Source organism: Acinonyx jubatus, chromosome E3 (genome assembly GCF_027475565.1).
Source record: "Acinonyx jubatus isolate Ajub_Pintada_27869175 chromosome E3, VMU_Ajub_asm_v1.0, whole genome shotgun sequence".
Lineage (NCBI taxonomy): Eukaryota > Metazoa > Chordata > Mammalia > Carnivora > Felidae > Acinonyx > Acinonyx jubatus.
This window is the reverse complement of record NC_069398.1, coordinates 34,901,440-34,921,785: the sequence shown is the minus strand read 5'-3', so window position 1 is coordinate 34,921,785 and position 20,346 is coordinate 34,901,440. Positions and strand designations below refer to the sequence as shown.

Here is a 20,346-nt window from a genome sequence, read left to right as displayed (position 1 = left end):
GCTCTGTGTCCAGCCCTCACCTTCTGCAGCGCCTGGTGTCCCCGAGCCCAAGGTCTCTGTGGATCTTCCTCTCCGGGGACGAAATTTTTGAACAAGGAAGTCACCCGGTGGCTTTCCTTCTTAAACCAATACAGTCCATGCACCCTTTGGACCGTCAGCCCGCAGATGTGTACCGTGTGTGATGATGGATTCTCTCCTCTCCGGTGCCCCGGGGACCCCGTGCCGTGTGAACCGTCCTTCAGAGACTTGAGAAAACAGCCACGCAAATCATCTTCTGTGGGATTTCATTCTTTCCCGCACCTTTGGCTGAGAAAGGCCGCATAGCGTTTGTCCTGTCTTGTGACAAGGGAGCGAGCGTTCGTGACCCTGTGACACTCGGCCTTGGCCACGGGCTGCCCCGCGGAGACGGGGCACGATCTTCAAGCACCTCCACGACAGGCAGCGGAAATCATCCCGAGGGCCATCCCGCAGGCAGTTCCTGTGGCTCCTGCAGTGTGAGGCGCCCCCCTCCCGTGGGCAGACCCAGCCCTGTCCCGGACAGGCCAGGCCTGCCCCTGACCCTCGATCCTGGGCGGGGTGAGGCGGGGGCAGAGCCGGGGGCAGGCACCGTCCCATGAGAAGCCTGCTTCTCTCGGGACTTCTGTGTGGTCTCCGAGCGAGGGGAAGCTGCCCCCCACCCCCCACCATCTACCACGAGATGATGTGGTCTGGGCTGTCTCCACACAGAGCCCGTGGCAGGAATCCCTGGCCAGCCGCGTAGGGGGTGCTCCCGGGAGGAGCCTGACGTTAAGTGAGGGCGTGGTCTCCCCCAAAGGGCAGCCCCTGCCTGGTTGTTGGGGGGAGAGGGGGAGCTCTGCCTCACAAGCATCACGGGAGCCGTCCGGCCCGGTGGTGAGGGTGCCGGGAGGCTGAGCGTCAGCCCCGACTGCTCCGGGGCGGGGCGGGGGGGGGCCTGCGGAGAGGGTGGCAGGTGTGACATTTGGCACGGTGACCTGCAGCTGTGGGCAGACAGGACCCGAGGGGTCCGAGCGGGCTCCTAGAGCGCCTGCCCCGCCCGCCCGTGTGCCCGCTGCACCAACTTCCATGACCCAGGGCATGGGTTTGACTTCGAAGTTTTTGAATGCTTATTTAGCAAAACACAGCAGTCCTTTTTCTTTATAGATTCTATTTTTTTTTTAACGTTTATTTGTTTTTAAGAGAGACAGAGCGTGAGCGGGGGAGGGGCAGAAAGCGAGGGAGACCCAGAATCGCAAGCAGGATCCAGGCTCTGAGCTGTTGGCACAGAGCCCGACGTGGGGCTTGAACCCTGTCTGTTCCTCCCCAAACTCGTGCTGTGTTTGTTAGCTTAGACGGTGATGCGGTTTAGGATCTGCTGGGTAAGCCCCCTTCGTTATTCCTTTATATTTTCAATTTTACCTTGGTGGTGCTCACACCTGTATTTTTCGATGAACATTAGAATCGCTGCTCATACTCCAGAGGGCCGGCTGGGACTTGTATGGGATGGCTTTAAATCTACAGACTAACTCGGGGGACAAGTGTGTCTTTACAGTGTTAGGCCCTCCGACGCAGCGACACCACGGCCCTCCCCTTCCATTCGAAGGCTTCTCTCTGCCCTGGGGTGGAAGGTGCGCGTGTGCGAGCGTGTGCGATGGGCCCGGCACCCCTTCCTGCTGGAGCCCCCTCTTCCGGGGAGAGAGACGTTCCCAGGGGTACGATCCTCACCAAAGGGGTGAGCCCGTGAATGAATCCAGTCCCCAGCCAGTGATGGCCTCACGGCTCAGACAAGATCCCCGGGTCCCTCGGGAGACGTCATGCGTGGATTCCAGGAAAGAAAGGGCTTCCTCTTCTCCGGGGTCACCCCCCACCGGAAAGAGGGGTTGGGTCTGTGGAGTCTGAGAAACTAAACGGCAAAGGACCACCGTTTCTTGAGCACTTTCTGCGTGCCGGGCGTGGTTCCCCCGATTCTCCAGAACGCGCTCCGGCAGGCCCCACGATCATCTGACGCTCAGCCCCTGGTGGACCCCGACGTTCACACCCACACTGGTGTGTGCAGCCTGCATTTCCGCTCTGAAGGCAGGCCCCACCACCCCTCCCACTCCGCATACGAGGCCTCGAGCACAGCGGGGTTTAGACCTCGTCCTGGGTCACACGGCCGGCCAGGGGCGGGGCCCGGATCCCCTTCTCAATCCGGAAAGTGGTCTGGGAGTCAGATGTCAGGAAGGACACCCCAAGGGGTGGTGGGGGGTGCAGTGAGCCCCACGCCCAGCCGGGAAGACAGCCATCCTCATTCCGTGCAGGAAGTTGGGGGGACTGTCCCCCGTCACCAGCGGGACACGTCCCTTGGGCACAGAGACTGGAGCTCTCGGGTGCTCTCGGCCTTGGGGGAGGGGAAGCTGGCTCTCCTGGCCTGGATGCTCTGCCCACCCGGCCTCCCAGCTTCTGCTCGGGTTGGAGACAGCGATTCATCCCGCGGGGGTCCGGGTGGGGGCCTGAGGCTGAGTGACAAGGCGGTGCCCGCGGCCCCAGGGAGGGGACCGATGAGGTTCACCTTCCCGTCCCGCACCACCCCCCTCCACCCCGTGTGAAACTTTCCTTGTGTTTCAGGTGGGCCAGTGACCGGGCTTGGCCAGCCAGAACATTCCATTCTTCTGGTGGTGCTGCGCCCAGCATGGGACACCCGCGAGGGTCATTTCTGTCACCTCTTCTATGAAATACGGCTGAGAAAATTGTTTTATTTAATTCCATATTTCCGACAACCAAGATATCATCAAGATGTGCAATTTAGGGGAGCCTGGGTGGCTCGTCGGTTGAGTGTCCGACTTTGGCTGAGGTCAGTATTTCGCGGTTTGTGAGTTCGAGCCCCACGTCCGGCTCTGTGCTGACAGCTCGGAGCGTGAGGCCTGCTTCGGATTCTGTGTCTCCCTCTCTCTCTGCCCTTCCCCGCTCACACTCTGTCTCTCGCTCCCAAAAAATAAACAAAACATTAAAAAAAATTAAAAAAAAAAAGACGTACAATTTAGGGGACTTCTACATTTTCTTGATGTGCTTTTCAGTTTTTATTTTTTGGTATAATTGAGCGTCAAGTTAACTAACAGCGTATACAGCGTGCTCTTGGTTTTGGGGTCGATTCCCCTGATTTGTCGCTCACATACAACACCCAGTGCTCATCCCAACAGGTGCCCTCCTCAGTGCCCATCACCGGATTTCCCCTCTCCCCCGCCCCCATCTGCCCTCAGTTTGTTCTCTGTGTTTAAGAGTCTCTTCTGGTTTGCCCCCCACCCTGTCCATTTGTAACTGTTTTCTCCCCTTCCCCTCCCCCAAGGTCTTCGGTTAAGTTTCTCAAGATCCACGTATGAGTGAACACATAGCATATCCGTCCTTCTCTGACTGACTGGCTTCACTCAGCATCCACGTTGCTGCAAATGGCAGGATTTCACTCTTTCTCATTGCCAAGTAGTATTCCGTTGTATATATAAACCACGTCTTCTGTTCTTTAGTTTTAAAACAGAAGTTGGCAACGAAAAAGGAGTAATTTCAATTTTTAAAAATCAGAGTCAGGAAAATATTTCATCGAGGAACTCAGATCTGCTCTTTAGCAAGGCACAGCGCTAGACTGTCTGCGGTGACTCTCTGTGTCACACTCTGGGACAGGCGCCCTCGGTGGCAAAGGGGACTCTGCACATGTGAGCTGGGGAGAGCGTTCTGGATGATCCAGGTGGGCTCAGTGTGGCCACGCAGGGCCTTAAAAGTGGGACGGCCTCCTGCTGCGGCCAGAGAACCTGACCACAGAAGCGGGTCAGATGGCGACGGAGGCTCCCCCTCTGTTGCTGCTGAGGGTGGAGGCTGGCGCCCAGCCGGGGCCCGAGGGCGGGGGACTCTCCAGATGCAGGAAGAGCCCAGGGCGTGGGTTCGCTCCTGGAGGTTCTGGGGAGACCCCGCTCCAGGCTGCCTCCCCTCCGGCTGCAGGTGGTTTGTGGGCAGCCTTCGGGGCTCCTGGGCCGTTAGACACTCCCGTCTCTGCCGTCACCCTCCCACGGCGTCCCCCTGTGTGTCTGTCCTCCTCTTGTAAGGACACCAGTCAGACAGGGTCAGGGCCTCCCCAACAACCTCGCCTTGACCTGGTTCCGTCCTAAACCAGGCCACCTTCACAGACACTGGGGGTTAGGGCTCCAGCATACTTTGTTGGGGTGGGCACGATTCAACCCATAACACACACGTCTCAGTACAACAACGCTGACCGCTGGAAGGACGTTTCCTGGGAAGGATGTGTGCCGGGGGCCCTGGGAAGAAATGGAGGGGCGGGGGGATTAAGAACCACGTGGACTGCTATGAACTTTATCGTGGATTTTAAATCCTCAGCAGATCTCACCTGCCCCCAGACATCCTGGTGCTGCCCCTGGCGGGCCACCACGTCCCAGCCACAGTGACTGGTGCACGGACGAGCAACGTCCGTGGGAGGAGCTTCCCCGGGTGTGTCTAGCGGTGGGTGGGTCTGTCCGCCCCGTGGCTGGGGCCGTGGCTCCAGCCTTCTCCTGCTGCTTCCTGGAGAGAGTGAATGAGTCACCCGGGGCGAGAGGAGCCGGGCAGGGAGGATCTGCCCCCAGCGGGACCCGGCCGTGCGCAAGCCGGTCCCCTGGCTTCCCCACGTCACTTCAGCTGGGACCCTGTTACCTCCAATGAGAGGCCCACAAGCCCTCATGAACACTGACTCTGAAGTTCTGTAATTTTTTTCCCCTGAGACCTTACGCATTTCTAATTTTGTGCCGTTATTATTTTGTTATTTTTTTTTAATGCCTCTTTTTGAGAGAGAGAGACAGCGTGCGAGTGGGGAAGGGGCAGAGAGAGGGGGAGACACAGAATCCGAAGCAGGCCCCAGACTCTGAGGCATGAGCACAGAGTCCAACGTGGGGCTCGAACCCACCAACCGTGAGATCACGGCTGAGCCGAAGTCGGACACTTAACCGGCTGAACCACCCGGGCGCCCCCCGATGACGATTTTAATGCAGCTTTTCTGATCATCCTTCCTGAGCTTAAGATGAATAGTCTTGAATTGGACAGGAGGATATTATTTCTCTGCAGAGAAAGAGAAGCCAGAAAATACCCAAATGAAACCACGCACTCACGGGATGGTCTCAGGAGCAGCGCGGGGATGAGAGGGGCAGGGCCGGGAAACCGGAAGAAGGATCCAGAGCAATCCCAGGCTCCGAAGGGCGGACGGAACACAGACGGGAACCACGACGGGGTCTCCAGCACTTGAGAGGCAACGCCAGAGTGCGCCGTTCTGTGGGCGGGGTCCCCAAACGGTGAGGAGAAAGCGGCACAGGAAATAATACTTGAAGAAACCACAGCCCAAACTCCTCAAATCTGGCGAAAAACGTAAGTTCACAGAGCCTGGATCTGTCCTCCCGTCGTAAATCGAGATCGCAGACCCAGATGTCAAACCCAGAGCAAAGACTTTGAGAAGAAAACATACCAGAGGATCTTTGGGAGCTCAGAATTACGTGCAAAAGCACAGTCCACACGGGAAAGGGCTGGTGACTCGGATGAACCCTGGGGATGAAACTGTCAGGGGAAGGACAGGAGCCCACAGTCTGGGAGGGGACGGGCCACTCGCAGACACAGCCAACTTGGGTCCCGAACAAAGAGCGCTCAAGGGCCGGCCGTGGGAAATCTCTCAACACGCGTGTTTGCAAAGAGGCTGGGCGGGTGACAAACGAGCGCATCAGCCCTTTGGGAGACGCAGTCAAGGTGACCGTTGGTGCAAAACGGTGCCTCCACTCCCAACCGCAGCGTCAGCATGTCAGAAACGCGCAATGGCCCCAGAAGACGGTGGTCCTACCGTGGGCACCGACCCGAGAAAGCCGAAAAGTCATGCAATTACACACTAATTACGCAAATAAAAATGACACAAAAATCTGTACCTGAAAGCTTATCGTGGCTTTATGTTTCATCCCCCCAAACCCACAAAACCCAAACGTCCTTCAGCTGGCGAGCAGGGGAGCCGATGTGGTATACCCGCTCCAGGGAGCCTGCCGGGTCATAGGGAGGACACCCCCGCCCCCCGCTCCCAGAGTCGCTCTCAAAGGCGATGCACTGAGAAAAGCCAGACCTCCAGGCTGCACGCGGCACCCCGCAATGGAATGATGCCGGGTGGCTGCCTCTGGGAATGGGGAGCCAGGCGGGTGCTGGGGCGCAGGGCAGAGGAAGCATCGCTACAAAGGGCTGACGCCAGGGGGTTAGCAGGTTGACTTTGGGCGTGGCGACGTGACTCCGTGCATTTGCCAAATTCGTACAATCCTATGCCGGAAAAAGTGAATTTTACCGCATGTGAGCTAAAACATAAACTTGAAAAGGAAAAGATATCTTGCAAGACAAATCCTGCTTCGGTGTATTAGCAATGACCACCAGAACCACGTGGGAAAAGACCCCATTGAAAATCATCACAGCAGAGGGGCGCCTGGGTGGCTCGGCCGGTTAAGCGGCCGACTTCGGCTCAGGTCGTGATCTGGTGGTTCGTGGATTCGAGCCCCGCGTCGGGCTCTGTGCAGATGGCTCGGAGCCTGGAGCCCGCTTCCGATTCTGTGTCTCCCTGTCTCTCTGCCCTCCCCTGCTTGTGCTCTCTGTCTCAAAAATAAGTATTTAAAAAACCCTTTTTTTCACTGTCATCAGACGATCACAACGGCTGGACAGTCTCGGGATTGGGGTCTGCTGACTATCTTCTTCCCTGTGTACTGGTCAGATTTTCGTTTCTTTTCTTTCCTCTTTCTTTTTAATATTTATGTACATAGGTACGTATGTACGTACGTATGTATTTATTTATTTATTTAGAGAGGGAGCAGGAACCAGCGGAGGAGGGGCAGAGAGAGAGAGAGAGAGGGGAGACAGAGGATCCCAAGCAGGCTCCAGGCTGGCAGCGTAGAGCCCAACTCAGGGCTCGATCCCCCGAATCGTGAGATCACGACGTGACCTGAAATCAAGTGTCGAACACTTATCCAACTGAGCCGCCCAGGCGCCCCTCTCGTGTCTCTTCTGAGTCTGGTCATTCTGGACCACATCCTGGACATTTTGAGACTCTCAATCCCACCCAATATTCTAGAGAACGTGGCCGTGGTCAACCTGGTTAGGTCCAGACCGCAGGTTCTGGCTCCTTCTGTGGGTGGCGGTTCCAAAATCCGCTCAGTTTCCAGAGCCTTCCCTGCATCGGTGGGGTCTACCTGGCTCGGGTGCTGTGGCAGGATCAGTCTGGGGTTTGGGTGGTGGCTCAGGTCCCGGGCTCTCGGATAGAACTGCCTTTACACAGGTCACATCTGCTCCGCTCACAGTCCTGTTCTGGTCATCCAGAACGGTGTCCGTCCTATTCCAGTACCTGACTAGCGGCTTGCTCCGTGTCCTGTTAGCGGGGAGGCCAAGCCCCCCCCCCCCCCCCCGTCCAGTACTTCAAGAACTGCTTCGGCCGTTCTGGGCCCTTCGGTCTTCACGCGAGTTCTGGGGTGAGTGTGTCCAGTCCCACGAAAATCCCGTGGGCACGGCTAGTGAGTCACCGCCCGGTAGTGTTGCTGAGGCTCGAGGACAATTCAGTTTTCTGGGCATTTGTGTTAAGGACGGATGCTACTTTTTTCCCTTAAATGCTTTTCCTTCACCTGTTGAGATGACCAAACATTTTTTTTTTTATCCTTTATCCTGTAACCATGGAGAAATGCATAAATACATCCATGGTAAAGCAGGCTTTCAATCCGGGGTTAAACCAAATGGGGTGATAGTGTGCGACACGGATTTTTAGTGCTACTCAGACGGTTTGCTAAATACGTATTTTTAGGATTTTGCATGTATATTTATCGGGGATTGCAGCTAAGTGTGCTTTTTCTTGCCGTCCTTGTCGACGGGCACGAAGATTTTTCAACCCTCACAGAAACGGCTAGGGAATGTTCTTTTTTGTTCTCTTTTCCGAAAGACTTTGAATAAGATTGGCATCACCTGTGCCTTGAATACGTTTAGCTAGAACCTTCCCGTAAAAAAGGCTGAGGCTAGTTTTCACATTGTGGGAAGGTTTCTAAAACATAGGAGAGTTTTGCTGCTGTTATCACACCATTCAGGTTGTGGCTCTTGCGTTTTCCCGGGAACCTGTTTCATCTATATTTTCGAACTTGTGGGCAAAAAGATATTCGCGATCCTGCCTCGTTAACTTCAACTCTGTCCTGCCATCTGAAGCTGTGTCCTCTGTTCCAGTCCTAGGGCTTTTATTCCAATGATTATTTTAATCGATCGGTCTTGCCAGAGGCTTGTAAACTACATTAGTCTTCCCCCCAAACCAGCCTTATTTTTGTCCTTCCTCCCCTGTACCTTCATTTTCCACTTCATTCATTCCCATTTTGTCGTTTCCCCTCCATTTCTCTCTTTCTTTTTTAGCTTATTTTTTTGAGAGTGAGCGAGCACGAGCAGGGGAGGGGTAGAGAGAGAAGGCGAGAGAGAATCCCAAGCGAGCTCTGCATCACCAGCGCAGAGCCTGATGCAGGGCTTGATCTCACGAACTGTGGGGTCATGACCTCAGATCACGACGTGAGCCGAAATTAAGAGTCGGGTCTTTAACCGACTGAGCCACCTAGGTGTCCGTTTCCCCCGTTCTCTTTGGAATTACCTTGTTGTTTTTATCTAAAGTTTTTTTTTAATGATTTTAAGTTTATCTATTATGAGAGAGAGAGAGCAGAGGAGGGGCAGAGAGAGAGGGAGACACAGAATCCGAAGCAGGCTCCAGGGTCTGAGCTGTCCGCACAGAGCCCGACGCGGGGCTCGAATCTGTGAGCCCCGAAATCGTGACCTGAGCCAAAGTCGGATGCTCACCCGACCAAGGCCCCCAGGCGCCCCTCTTAGAGGTTTTGAGATTTGAAAAACATTTCCGATGTGTATGTGTTTCATACAAATCCCTAAATAACTAGGTTTGACCTTGACCTTGGAGCTCTCTGAGGCCTGGGCTGAGATGTGCTCCTTCAGAGAAACCCGTTTGCCTCAGGCAGACCCGTGGCGCCCGATGGGCTCATGTTAAATTAGAATTCTGACCTTGCCATTCTCGGGGTCACGCAGAGAGTCTAAAATTCAGGCCGCAAACCCTCCCCAGGGCTGACCACTGCCACGAATTCCCCAGGGATTTTAAGAAAACACCAATGTTTCCAGGACTGATGTTGAGACCACTTCCTAGAGAAGAATGGGAATATTTTCTGCTTCAGTGACTCACGGAGGGTGAGGCCCGTCCTGAGTCCCGCTGTCAGGCTGGGGGGTCTCTGCCCCACCCCTACCTGGGCCCCTCTGGGCACAACATACCGCCTGTCGCCCTGGGGGACACACAGTTCAGTACCACCCCCCCCACCTCCTGGACTCTCGTTGGACTTTGTACCCAAGACTCAGGCTCGGCCCTCCTGGGCAGGGTCTGCGGGCCGTCCCCTGGCGGGGGGTGGCCCCAGGGTGTTCGGTCCAGCACCTCTCACATTCTGGCTCACATCAGTATCTCCCGGGGCGGCCCGCGGTGTGGTGGGTGCTGGGGGGGGCGGGGGCCACCCCAGAGCCCCCAGAGGTGGGTGCGCACCCGGTCACGCACATGGGGACCGCCAGGTCCGTGGTTCCGCATGAGGCCCACGCCCCTGCCTCAGGGGTGACATGCGAACTTGGGCGCGAGGACCATCTGGGTGGCTCGTGGAGACAGACGCTCTGCTCGCCGTCCGCATCACTCTTGGTGCCACGGAGCCAGCTCTCGAGTCCACGCGGCTCACTGATCACGTGGTTTTTATGTAAGTTCTGTCTTCTGTTTATTCCTTCTTCCTATGATCCTTTTGGGTGTGTCTGATGTGTACATTCTCGCCTTTATTATTTCTTGTTCGGTCCCGCGTTCCTTCCGGCGGTCTCAGCTGAATCCCGAAGTGTAGACGTGTCGCGTTGTCTCCGGTCGTCCAGAGTTTCAGTGTGGTTTCTCACTTCCTCTTTGGCTCAAACCTTGTGTAGGAGACTACTTGACAAGTCTAATCCTAAAATGAGGGGGCGCCCGGGTGGCTCAGTCGGTGAAGCGTCTGATTCTCGGTTTTGGCTCAGGTTGTGAGCTCATGGTTCGTGAGCTCAAGCCCCGTGTTGAGCTCTGTGCTGACAGCAGGGAGCCTGCTTGGGATTCTCTCTCCCTCTTTCTGTCCGTCCCCTGCTCCTGCTCTCTCTCTCTCCCCCTCTCCTGCTCTCTCTCAAAATGAATAAATAAAACTTAAAAAAAACAGACGTTTAAAAAAATAAAAGTCTAATCATAAAATGCGTATTAACTACGAGCCACGCTTCAGTGTCGGGATCTGGCATCGTAAGCATCGATTTGTGTGTGTTTCAATATATTGCCAATCTTTCTAAATGTCACATCGGGCGTGTTCTCTGCTTCAATGAAAAGTAATTGGCATGTATGTGTCTCTTGAGTAAATCCTGTTAACTACCGCGCTCAGGTTCCCCTACGTTTTCTTACCTTTGCCTCCTCGAGTGAGTCCTGCTCTGTCCCCAGCTCAGTGCCCGGAAGTTTCCAGATGGCCGCAGAGGCGGGGGCAGCCGAGTGGGCCTGGGGGGCGTCCAGAGAGGAGGCCACACGGGGGTGGGGGTGCACCGGGCTGCTGCCCCCTGAGCCTCTCCCGCCCCCACCCCGACGGTGTCCCCCAGCGTGTTCGCGGCCCCCTCCCGGTGCCCCGCGTCCCGGGGGAGCACCCCTCTGCCCTCCCTGCACACTTCCCCGCCCGCCTCCCCCCCTTAAAATGCCGTGTGATTTCTCTCTGACTGGACCCAGATCACAACTTGAAAAATGAGACCAAGTGGGCCCCACAGCGAGTCGCAGGACGGAGAACGTATGAGGTGCAGGGAAGGACAACAGAAAAGTCATGAAACCAAAACCCGGATCTTTGAAAGGTCAATAAAATCAATACATCTTCAGCCCGAGGAGGAGGGGGAAATGATACATTACCGACGTCATAAATGAGACAAGGGGCCGTCGACGGGGCGTCACAGACAGCCTCGTGCTCACACATTCCACATTCCTCGTGGGGCCTGGCCCCCAGCGCTCACGCAGCAGGTGCAGAGACAGGCTGGACGGTCCTACACGGAGTAAAGAACCGAGCCTCCAGGCCCGATGGCCGCCCCGGTGCATGCCACCGGGTATTTAAGGAAGACGGGACACCGGCAGCCTCGGAAGCTCGGGACAGGCGGCGCTCAGCTTGTGAGGCCAGCGTGACTGATGCCAAATCAGGCAAAGAGGCTAGAGAGAGATGGAAATTGCAGTTCACACAGACCCAAAACCTTCTTTAAAAAGTAGCAAACAGAATCCGGAAACGTCTAGAAAGGGCGGTCTATCGGGACCGGGTGGGGTTTATTCCAGGAATAAAAAGGTTGCTTCAACGTTAAAAACAACAACAACAACAACAACAACAACAACAGCGACGTAATTGACCATGTCCACCAAGTAGAAAAACCACGGGATTAGCTCCCCAGGTACAGAAAAGCACAAATGTTCATAATAGAAGCTGCAAATTACGGACTGAGGGGAAGGTGAGTCAGACGCGGGTTCAGAACAACCGGGACCATCGCGGGTGAGGACGTGTGCGCTCCCTCCTCTTGCAAACAGCAGGGGAACACCGCCTCCCCCTCCCCCGCCCCTCCCCCCAGGGCCACACGTGCGGCGGGTCCCAGCCATGAACGAAGGGAGGAGAAACGCCCCCCTGATTTGCGGACACGACTTGCGAGCCCAGTGAATCCAGAAGAATCTACAAGCCGTTGGAATAACAAATTCAGCAAACCTAAGTGCCATGTTCGAGCCCCAAGGTAAAGCTGCGGCATTAGAGGCCGGAATCCGCGGGCCCAGAACCGGGCCTCCCCCTCCCGCCCCGTGACACGTCGCGGGCAGTGTCACAGGACCACCTTCCCCATCCGTCAGTGGTTGAGGAGCCACTGGATCCCACGGAGGGAACAAGGAGCCTTCCCCTCGCCCACACGTGACCTCAATTTGCGGTGGGCCCGGCTCTCCGCGCGAAAGCTAACGCGCGGTCTCCGGGAAGAAGCTAGAAGGTGCTCAGAGCTGGGCGCGCAAGGCTTCTCGGATCCCTCGCGAAGCGCTAAGCGCTGCAGGGAACGAGGCACTTGTGGGCGCGGGAAGGAGCACGACCAGAGGGGGGCCCGCGGCCGGAGCGCCGACGGCCAGGACGCCTAGCGGCAGAAGCTTCGCGCCCGCAGTGCAGCAGGGGCTCCTACCAATCAGTGAGGGGGCAACAGGCCAAGCCCCGCTTCCCACGCCTGGCCACGCGCAAGGGGCTTCGAGGCCCACCCCGTCCCCCCGCAGCCGCAAAGCTGAGCAAACCGGAGGCCGGCAGCTCTCAGATCCCGCAGGGAAGCGAGCTCTCAGGGGGGAGACCAATGTCCCCTCGGGAGACGGACCAGCACAACTCACCGGGGCGCCCCACGCAGGTCCTCAGCGCGCGGGGGTTGGGCGGCGTGGCGAGGCTGGGGGGGCCCGTCCTGGGGGCCGCACGCCCGTGAGAGCCTCGTGTCGGTGGGGTTTTGCGGATGGAGGGCGGGGCCCACGGATTCTGCGGGTGGAGGGCGGGGCCCGCAGGTGGAGGGAAGGGCCCACGCGTTCTGTGGGTGGAGGGCGGGGCCCACGGGTCTGTGGGTGGAGGGCGGGGCCCGCGGGTGGAAGGAAGGGCCCACGGGTTCTGCGGGTGGAGGGCGGGGCCCGCGGGTGGAGGGAAGGGCCACGGGTTCTGCAGGTGGAGGGCGGGGCCCGCGGGTGGAAGGAAGGGCCCACGGGTTCTGCGGGTGGAGGGCGGGGCCCGCGGGTGGAGGGAAGGGCCCACGGGTTCTGCGGGTGGAGGGCGGGGCCCGCGGGTGGAAGGAAGGGCCCACGGGTTCTGCAGGTGGAGGGCGGGGCCCGCGGCAAACAGGCCGCGGCAGGCTCGCCCAGGAGCGGCCAGTTAGCAGGAGCCCACCTGACCGGCCGGGGGGCGGGCCTTCCTTCCCGCAGGAGCAGCGGGCACCGCGCAGGGCGGCAGCGTGTGGCCGGGGAAGCCCAAATTAAAGCCGGCTGGGATAGCGCTCATGAGGGTTGCTGGGAAGGAGGGCAGACGCCACGCGTCCCTGGGGACGTGGTCACCAGGACGCTCGCTGTCCGTGGATCGGAGGTGGCCTGACCCCTCCGGAGGCCGTTCGGTGGCCTCCACGGTGGCCCAACGCAGTGCTGCTGGGCGTGTGCCCGTGGAGACGTGGCAGAGACGTGGGATGGGGCAAACGTAGTGAAATATTAATTCGAGGGCAGGAGTGTGTGTTTTTTTCCTGTCTGATTTTGTTCGTGTAAAGTCCACAAGTGGGCCGGGCCTCTCCGGGGGCGAGAGGTCACCGGCAGGGTCTGTCAGGGTCGGAAGGAGGCCATAGTTTCTGGTGTTCAGACAATGTTCCATGTTGGGGGCTGAGCGCCTGGAGGGGTCACCGAACTGCGCTGTGATTTGTGCATCGTTTTTCATGTTTTCATGCTTCAGTGAAAACGCTCCGGAGCGGGGATAGGATGGCCGGCCTCACGCTGGAGAAGGGTCCACCTGTGACCCGCCTGCAGCCCGCGGCCGGGAAGCTTCACAGGTGCTCTGTCTTATTTTACTATATTTTTTATGTTTTATTTATTTTTGAGAGAGTACCAGCAGGGGAGGGGCAGAGAGAGAGGGAGACACGGAATCCGAAGCAGGCTCCAGGCTCCGGGCTGTCAGCACAGAGCCTGATGTGGGGCTCGAACCCAGGAACCCGAGATCATGACCTGAGCCAGAGTCGGACCCTTGGCCCACTGAGCCACTCAGGTGCCCTGACAGGTGATCTCTTTAAAATGAGGCCACAGAGTCACTGCAAGAAGTCAGAGCGTCCCCCACCATCCTGCAGTGGTGACCTCGCTGTGGGGTCTCTCAGTACCAGGGGTGGCTCTGTGGCGGGGTCTAGGGGCCTGGTGGGGGGTGGCGAGAATGGCCCCCCGAGGGAGACCCGCTCGTCCTCGGACACCTGATTTACGGTGGCGTGGGCGGGGAGACCGCGGGGAGAGGGGGCCGTGCGCCAAACGCGGCCAAGACAATTAGTTATTCGTGTGGAAAAAAACGAAATTGGATTTCTGTCTCACTCCATAAATAAGAATCGCTTGCAGACGACAGCGCGGGGCGTCCCCACGGCCTCCCTGTGTGGGGAGGGGGTGCCGAGCACACGGGAGAGGCAGACCTTTGACTGCATTAGCGTCGAGAGCTTCGTGTATGGAAAAATAACCAAAAAAGGGGAAAGGTGAGTCATATGGTGGGAAGAGCTGTTCGCACGGATAAACCAGCAAGGGATTGAAGCACAGAGCGTTGGGGCCACGGCCGCGGGAGACCTGCAGCCCGCAGAGGAGTGGGAAGTAGGTGGGGCCGAGCAGCTCACGGGGTGTGCGGAGACCCGGCCCCCCCGTGGAGGGGATGGGGCACAGGTTCCGGCGCCCCCGAAGTCGCGGGGCTTCCTCTCCCCGAGCCCGATGCCCGCGGACCCCTCGACCCAGCCTTCTGCTCCTCGATAAACCCTGAAGAAACACTTGATCCTGAGCCCGACGAGGCACACGCTGGGTCTTCCAGGTGGCTTTTAGTAGCGAAACCTGGGAAAGCGGCCGGATGTCCACGTGACGCGCCAACGGGTACACCTGTGCTGGGAAGCTCCCCGCCGTGTAGCTGTGCCCGGAGGCCGGACGGTGTCACCGCGGGGCACGGTGGCCCCCGGCAGACCGCCGGGCGTCACGCGGGGGTCCCGCACCGTAAGCGCGAGCGCACTCCGAGCCGCGTGCCGTTCTGCGCTGTGTGACCCTCGGGCGAGAGGACGGGAGGCGCCGCCTCGGGGCGGAGCCGGAGGCGGCGGACCCGGAAGGCACTGGGGTTCCTCGCGGTGACCTTGGGAGGGGGCGGTGGGCCTGCGAGGTCCCGTTGCGCGCACGCCCGATGACACAGAGTCACCCAGCGCGTCACATGTCACGGGACCACATTAATGAACAGAAATGCACGTTTCTGAGGCCCGAGAGTCTGGGAACAGTCCGTGTCCATCCAGAGGAATGACGGATGCTTCCTGCTGCTTAACGGACGCACCTGCGGTGATGCCTACTCTCGGTGCTACTCAAACCGCCTTCACTGCTTCCCACCGGGGGCTTGCTCTCCGCGAGCTCGCGGCCTCCCCCGCCTCCAGGCTGGACGGCACCTCGGGGTGGGGGGGGGGGGGAGTCTGGGCGGCCCCTGAGCGCCCGCGGGCGGGGGTCTTGCCCTGGCCACCACGTGCGCCTGCTGCGAGTCGGAGACCGCGCCTCCGATCCGCCCTCCCATCCGGTCTGGGTCCCCCCTCCCCCGCCCCTGCCTCTCGGCGCCCCGTTTTGAAGGGCAGAAGCCAGCCGCACCCGCTTCCTCTGCAGGGTCTCTCCTCATACCCTGGTTCCCTTAGCTGGGAGGCGGGGTCAGGGCTCCCCCCTCCCCCCCCACCGCCTGCCTGCCCAGCGCACCCTCCCCGGCCTGCTGTCTGTTGAGTCTGTCCCGGGTCTTGAGTCAAGGCTAGAAATGCAGCTCCGGGAGCCACTTGCTGGACCCAGGGGGCTTAGAGGGACAGCCCGTCACACAGTGTGACGTCATGACCTTCTTGGACCCTGGGCTGGCGATGGAGACGCAAGGGACGGTCACTGTGGCCGAGGAGCGAGCTCGGCCCGGTGCCTCGGCCTCCGCACGGGGCCCTGTCCTCGGAGGCTGGTCGTGGCCGCCCCGGAGATGAGCTGTCACTCGCACACCCAGCGGCTTCCCAGCGGGATCTCTGTCTCCGGGGGAGAGGAGTCCCCCCGCTCGCCGCGTGGTGCCTAATATTGCTAATCTGACGCATCTATTAAGCATATTTCCCTAAATATTTAAACACTTGCACAATTAATGAATCCCAACTAGAAAAATTAACCAATAAACTTTCCCAGATATTTAGATATTGATTATAAACTTTAATCAAATGCTTCTACATGTTTAATTAAAATCACAAGGTAAAGATACCAGATTTGCTCGAAGCGCCTTTACAACCAGGTACAGCCTACGCGCTGTGTCTCCCCACAATCCACATGCTGAGGCCCTGACCCCACCTGACCGCCTGGAGACGGGCCTCCAGGGGGTGACACCTGAAGGGACACCCGAGCGCCCTCTCCGACCTCACGAGGACACGGCCGGCCAGGGGCTCCACCGGAAACCGGCTTTGCTGGTCCCTGACCCCGTGACCTGAACGTCTGTTGCTGGGGCCCCCGGTCCAGGACATTAGTCAAGCGGCTCCAGCAGGCTAAGACACGGGTTCATGACCGTGTGGAGCTGTGCCCACCGGGTGGCCCGTCCCGTCCGCGGAGTGCCCCTCGGTAAGAAAGAAAAGCCTTACAGTTTCTTTCGCTGAAACCAGTTACCAGCGACGCCTGGTTTTCTCTGTTCTCGTGTCGCCCGGAGATCTTTCCACGGTCGGTGGCCACGACTTTCCCTCCCACGCCCTCCCATCGGCCTCCCTGCAGGATCTGGGTTCTCCTTGAACCCACTTCTCCCCCGTATGCCTCCCAGTGAAGTGCCATGGGGGAGCTGGTCTGTCTGCGTCGGGCCACCCCCTGCCACCGTCCAGGGGGACCTGGGGCCGTGGGCCCCTCAGCAGCATGTCCTCCTTGACAAGTAGCGTCCCCCGGAGGCGAGGGACCCTCTTCCTCCTATCGCCGTGTGCCTGGGGCTTTGCACAGACTGGCGTTGTACCCAGTGACTCAATCACCTGTGACCTGTGTGTTCCCGGTGCTGAAGGGCCACTCCCTGGGCAGTGAGCCTGTCTGGCTGGCGCGTGTCCCCCAGCCCACGGGTCTGCTTCCCAGGCCGCCGGCCGTGGCTGCAGCTGGGGGGCTGCCCGAGCGTCTGCTGCTTCCAAGATGCCCACCCTGTTCGGCACCGACATAGAAACACACCAAATACTTGATCGTTAGGCCGACGGCAGATTCTACGTTCTTCCGATCTCCGCACACACCTCACACCTGACCTCTGCTGTGTTGACATCTCTGAGCCTCAGTTTCTCCTCCGTCACGCGGGATGACACCATGGGTGCGTCAACCCAGGACCGGTCATTAGGACGCACGCCCCCCCCCCCCACACGTCCTTGCCCTTTGACCCCAGGCTGCCCTTTGACCCCAGGCATTACTGGTGATTGGTGCAAAATAATCATAACGAGAGGGGGAAACCGACGTCCCGACAAAAGGGATCCGACAAAGAGAACACGCGGGGGCCGGGCGCGCAGAAGCATCACGACACGCTGTGCACCCACGTGCACAGACACGCTCAAGGGGAAAGTTCCGGAAGACGCGCCATCCAAAGTGCACAGCGATTATGTTCCTTTTCTTCCTGAGACTTTCCTGCATTTTCCAAATGTTTGACAATGGCTGGTATGAATAAGAAAAACAAACCCCCCACGTACGTGTGTTTTTTAAGCAGAAAACACCACCGCTGCCTCCTGCCAGGGTCGCCGATGAGAGAGGGTCACGAGCCTGGGGCCTGGTTCCCTGCGTGGCAGCCGTGGGGACCCGGGGACCCAGGATCCCAGGATACGGCCGCAGGAAGGGCGCAGGCTGGCGTCTCTGGCCCCCTGGCCCGCATTTCACCCTCAGACCCTTGGTCAAGCCAGCCTCAGGCCAGCTCAGAAGGGGTTAAGATGTGCCACTGATGCAAATTAGGTTTAATTAATCCTTTTCATCAGTTGCAAATATACCTTCTGAACCCTATTAAAAACATGAATATGCAAATGCAGACCTTTTTAAATTCTCATTTTCAAGGACTTGGTGTTGGGGTTTGATTAGTGAATTCCGTTAACAGCCTGTAAACCTGCTGCAAAATTTAATTTCCATTTTCAGTTAAAAAAAAAAAGGAGAAAAGAGTCATGACGGCTGTTGGTAATTGGGCTAATTACGGTGTTACACTCACGAGACCACACAGGGAGCCCTGGCGGGCGGAGGGGGCAGCGACCGGGCAGGGGGAGGGTGGCCCCCAGCGGGCAGTCCATTTTCGAGGTGTGGAGACTGAGGCTCACTGTGGGGAGACCGGGAGCTGTGTAGGCTGGGGCAGAGCCAGCATGGGAGGGCCACCGGGCGCCCAGGCCGGGCTCCGGGGAGGGCGCCCTGGGCCCCTGTCTGTGGGGGACGCTGCTCACCGCCCCCTGGTTCTGCCAGGTCCCCATGGACTGCCAGGTCACATGCTGGGATAGCCACTTCTCTTAGTTGACAGGGCCCTTCACAAGCACAGTGAGGTCCCGAGTGACCTGTGGTGGACACGACAAGGTCCTGTCCCAACTGGGGAGGGCGGCAAGTGGGACAGAAGACAGCGGATTTCCCAGACGCGGCGGACGGTAAAAACACAGTAAAATGATGTCTCCTTAATTATTTACACTAATTACACATTGAAGTAACCTTTTGGAATCGTTGGTTTAAATAAAATCTATATCTTAAACTTAACTTCACCTGTTTCTTTTTATTTTTTATTAAAATTTTTTTTAATGTTTATTTATTTTTGGGAGACAGAGACAGAGTGTGAGCGGGGGAGGGGCAGAGAGAGAGGGAGACACAGACGCCGAAGCGGGATCCAGGCTCCTAGCCGTCCGCACAGAGCCCGACGCGGGGCTCGAACCCACGAACCGCGAGATCATGACCTGAGCCGAAGTCGGAAGTTTAACCGCCTGAGCCACCCGGGTGCCCCTCTTACTTCTTAAATGTGGCTACTAAATTTCAAGTCACACGTGTGTGGTTTGCATGTTCTGTGGGACAGTCCCGTGGGTTCCCGAGGCCACGCGAGCCTGATGGAAACTGTGTAACATGTGTGTTGCTGATAAACTACGTGTGAGGAAGATGGCGGGGGCCAGAGGTGCCGTAACGGAGAACGGAGCGGGTTCAGGAGATGGGGGCAGCAGTGGTCAGTTTGGGCCGCTGTAACAAATGCCGCCACATACTGAGCGGCTGAAACAACAGAAATGATTCCTCATGTCTTGGAGGCTGGAAGTTCGAGATCCGGGCGTGGGGAGGGCTGCTTCCTCCTGAGGCCCCTCCGTGGCATGTAGACGCCGTGTTCTCCCTGTGTCCTCACGTGGTCGTCCCTCTACGCGCGTCCGTGTCCTGATTTCCTCCTTGTATAGGACCCCAGTCCTGCTGGGTTGGGGCCCACCGTCGTGACCTCCTCTTACCTTAACCCCCTCTTCAGACCCCCGTCTCCAAGTACATCACATTCCGGGTCCCGGGCTTCCACCTGTGGATTTGGGGAACTCAACTCAGCCCCTGACGGGGTGTGGGCCCGGCTCGTGCACGCGTGTGAGCGGAGACCGGGGCCTGCCCTCTCTGGACGGGCCCCTGTGGGGAGCCCACAGGCAGGAGGGAGCTTTGTGAACTGGCTGGTTCCCGCGGGGTGAGAGCTTCACGGCCTTGAACCAGGCATGAGAGCCACCTGGGGGTCGCGTCACGTGCAGATTCTGATTCAGCGGGTCTAGGCGGGACCCGAGAACCGAGAACCTGCGTCCCTGACCAGCTCTGGTGCTGCCGGCCCGCGGATGCAGAGGGGGGCCGGGTGCTGGCGGCGGCTGGGGGGTCCGGCGGACGCCCCGGCAGGCGGCGCTGTCCTCCCTGGGAGCCTCGGGGAAGCTGGGAGCCGCCTGTCGCACACAAATCCTGTTACATCCTGGCAATTAGAGTTTATTGCTGTGGCGCTAATCCCTTAAAATTAGTCATTAGCGGCTTAAGAACCATTTAGTGTCGGGTGCCCACTGATGAGCTGGCAGAGGTGGGGATCTGCCAGAACCAGAACTTTCTGTGGCCTGGCGGCCGGGGCCTCGGTGGGCCCAGGCTCACGTGGCCGTCTGCGCCTCCCCCGGCTCCCCGGGTGGCCCCGAGGGGACTGGACCGAGTCCAGCAGCGGGAACGGGGCCAGCCCCGGGGGACGATGGCAGGAGCTGTGCTCCCGCTCCCACTGTTTGAATCTTCCTGCTCCCTTGTGGAAAGGAAAACCCTGGAATCGGACGGAGCACAGCTGCCGTCCAGCCCAGGCTGGCCCGTGCGTCGGCGTCTGGAAGGGGCCTTGGGAGACCCTCTCCCTGTGGAGGGAGGAAGCTAGGGACCGTGGCAGGGATGGGACATGTGCCTGGGCGTCTGCACCTGAGGGAAGGCCTTTGCTGGATTTGAGCTGCCCGGTGCCCACCCCGTCCTGCAGAAGCGGGGACAGTGGGCTGTGCCAATGCGAGACCCAGCCAGGCACCGTAACCCGAGAGGGGACAAAAGCCTCGGGGACAGTTTAGGAA

General features: G+C 58.7%; 1 protein-coding gene across 2 annotated transcripts in view; it reads right to left on the bottom strand.

The window, feature by feature from the left end:
• The window catches only part of LOC128313606 (uncharacterized), a 39,160-nt gene extending 25,523 nt beyond the window's left edge, over window positions 1–13,637 (bottom strand). For both annotated transcript variants that reach the window (XM_053213139.1, XM_053213138.1), the window contains exons 1-2: window positions 12,984–13,637; window positions 12,446–12,584 (exon numbers count right to left, since the gene is read on the bottom strand). In XM_053213139.1, the coding sequence (XP_053069114.1) occupies window positions 12,446–12,584; window positions 12,984–13,514 (670 nt within the window). In that variant the 5' untranslated portion in view covers window positions 13,515–13,637. The remainder of the gene's footprint in view (window positions 1–12,445; window positions 12,585–12,983) is intronic.
• Between the last annotated feature and the right edge of the window lie 6,709 nt (window positions 13,638–20,346).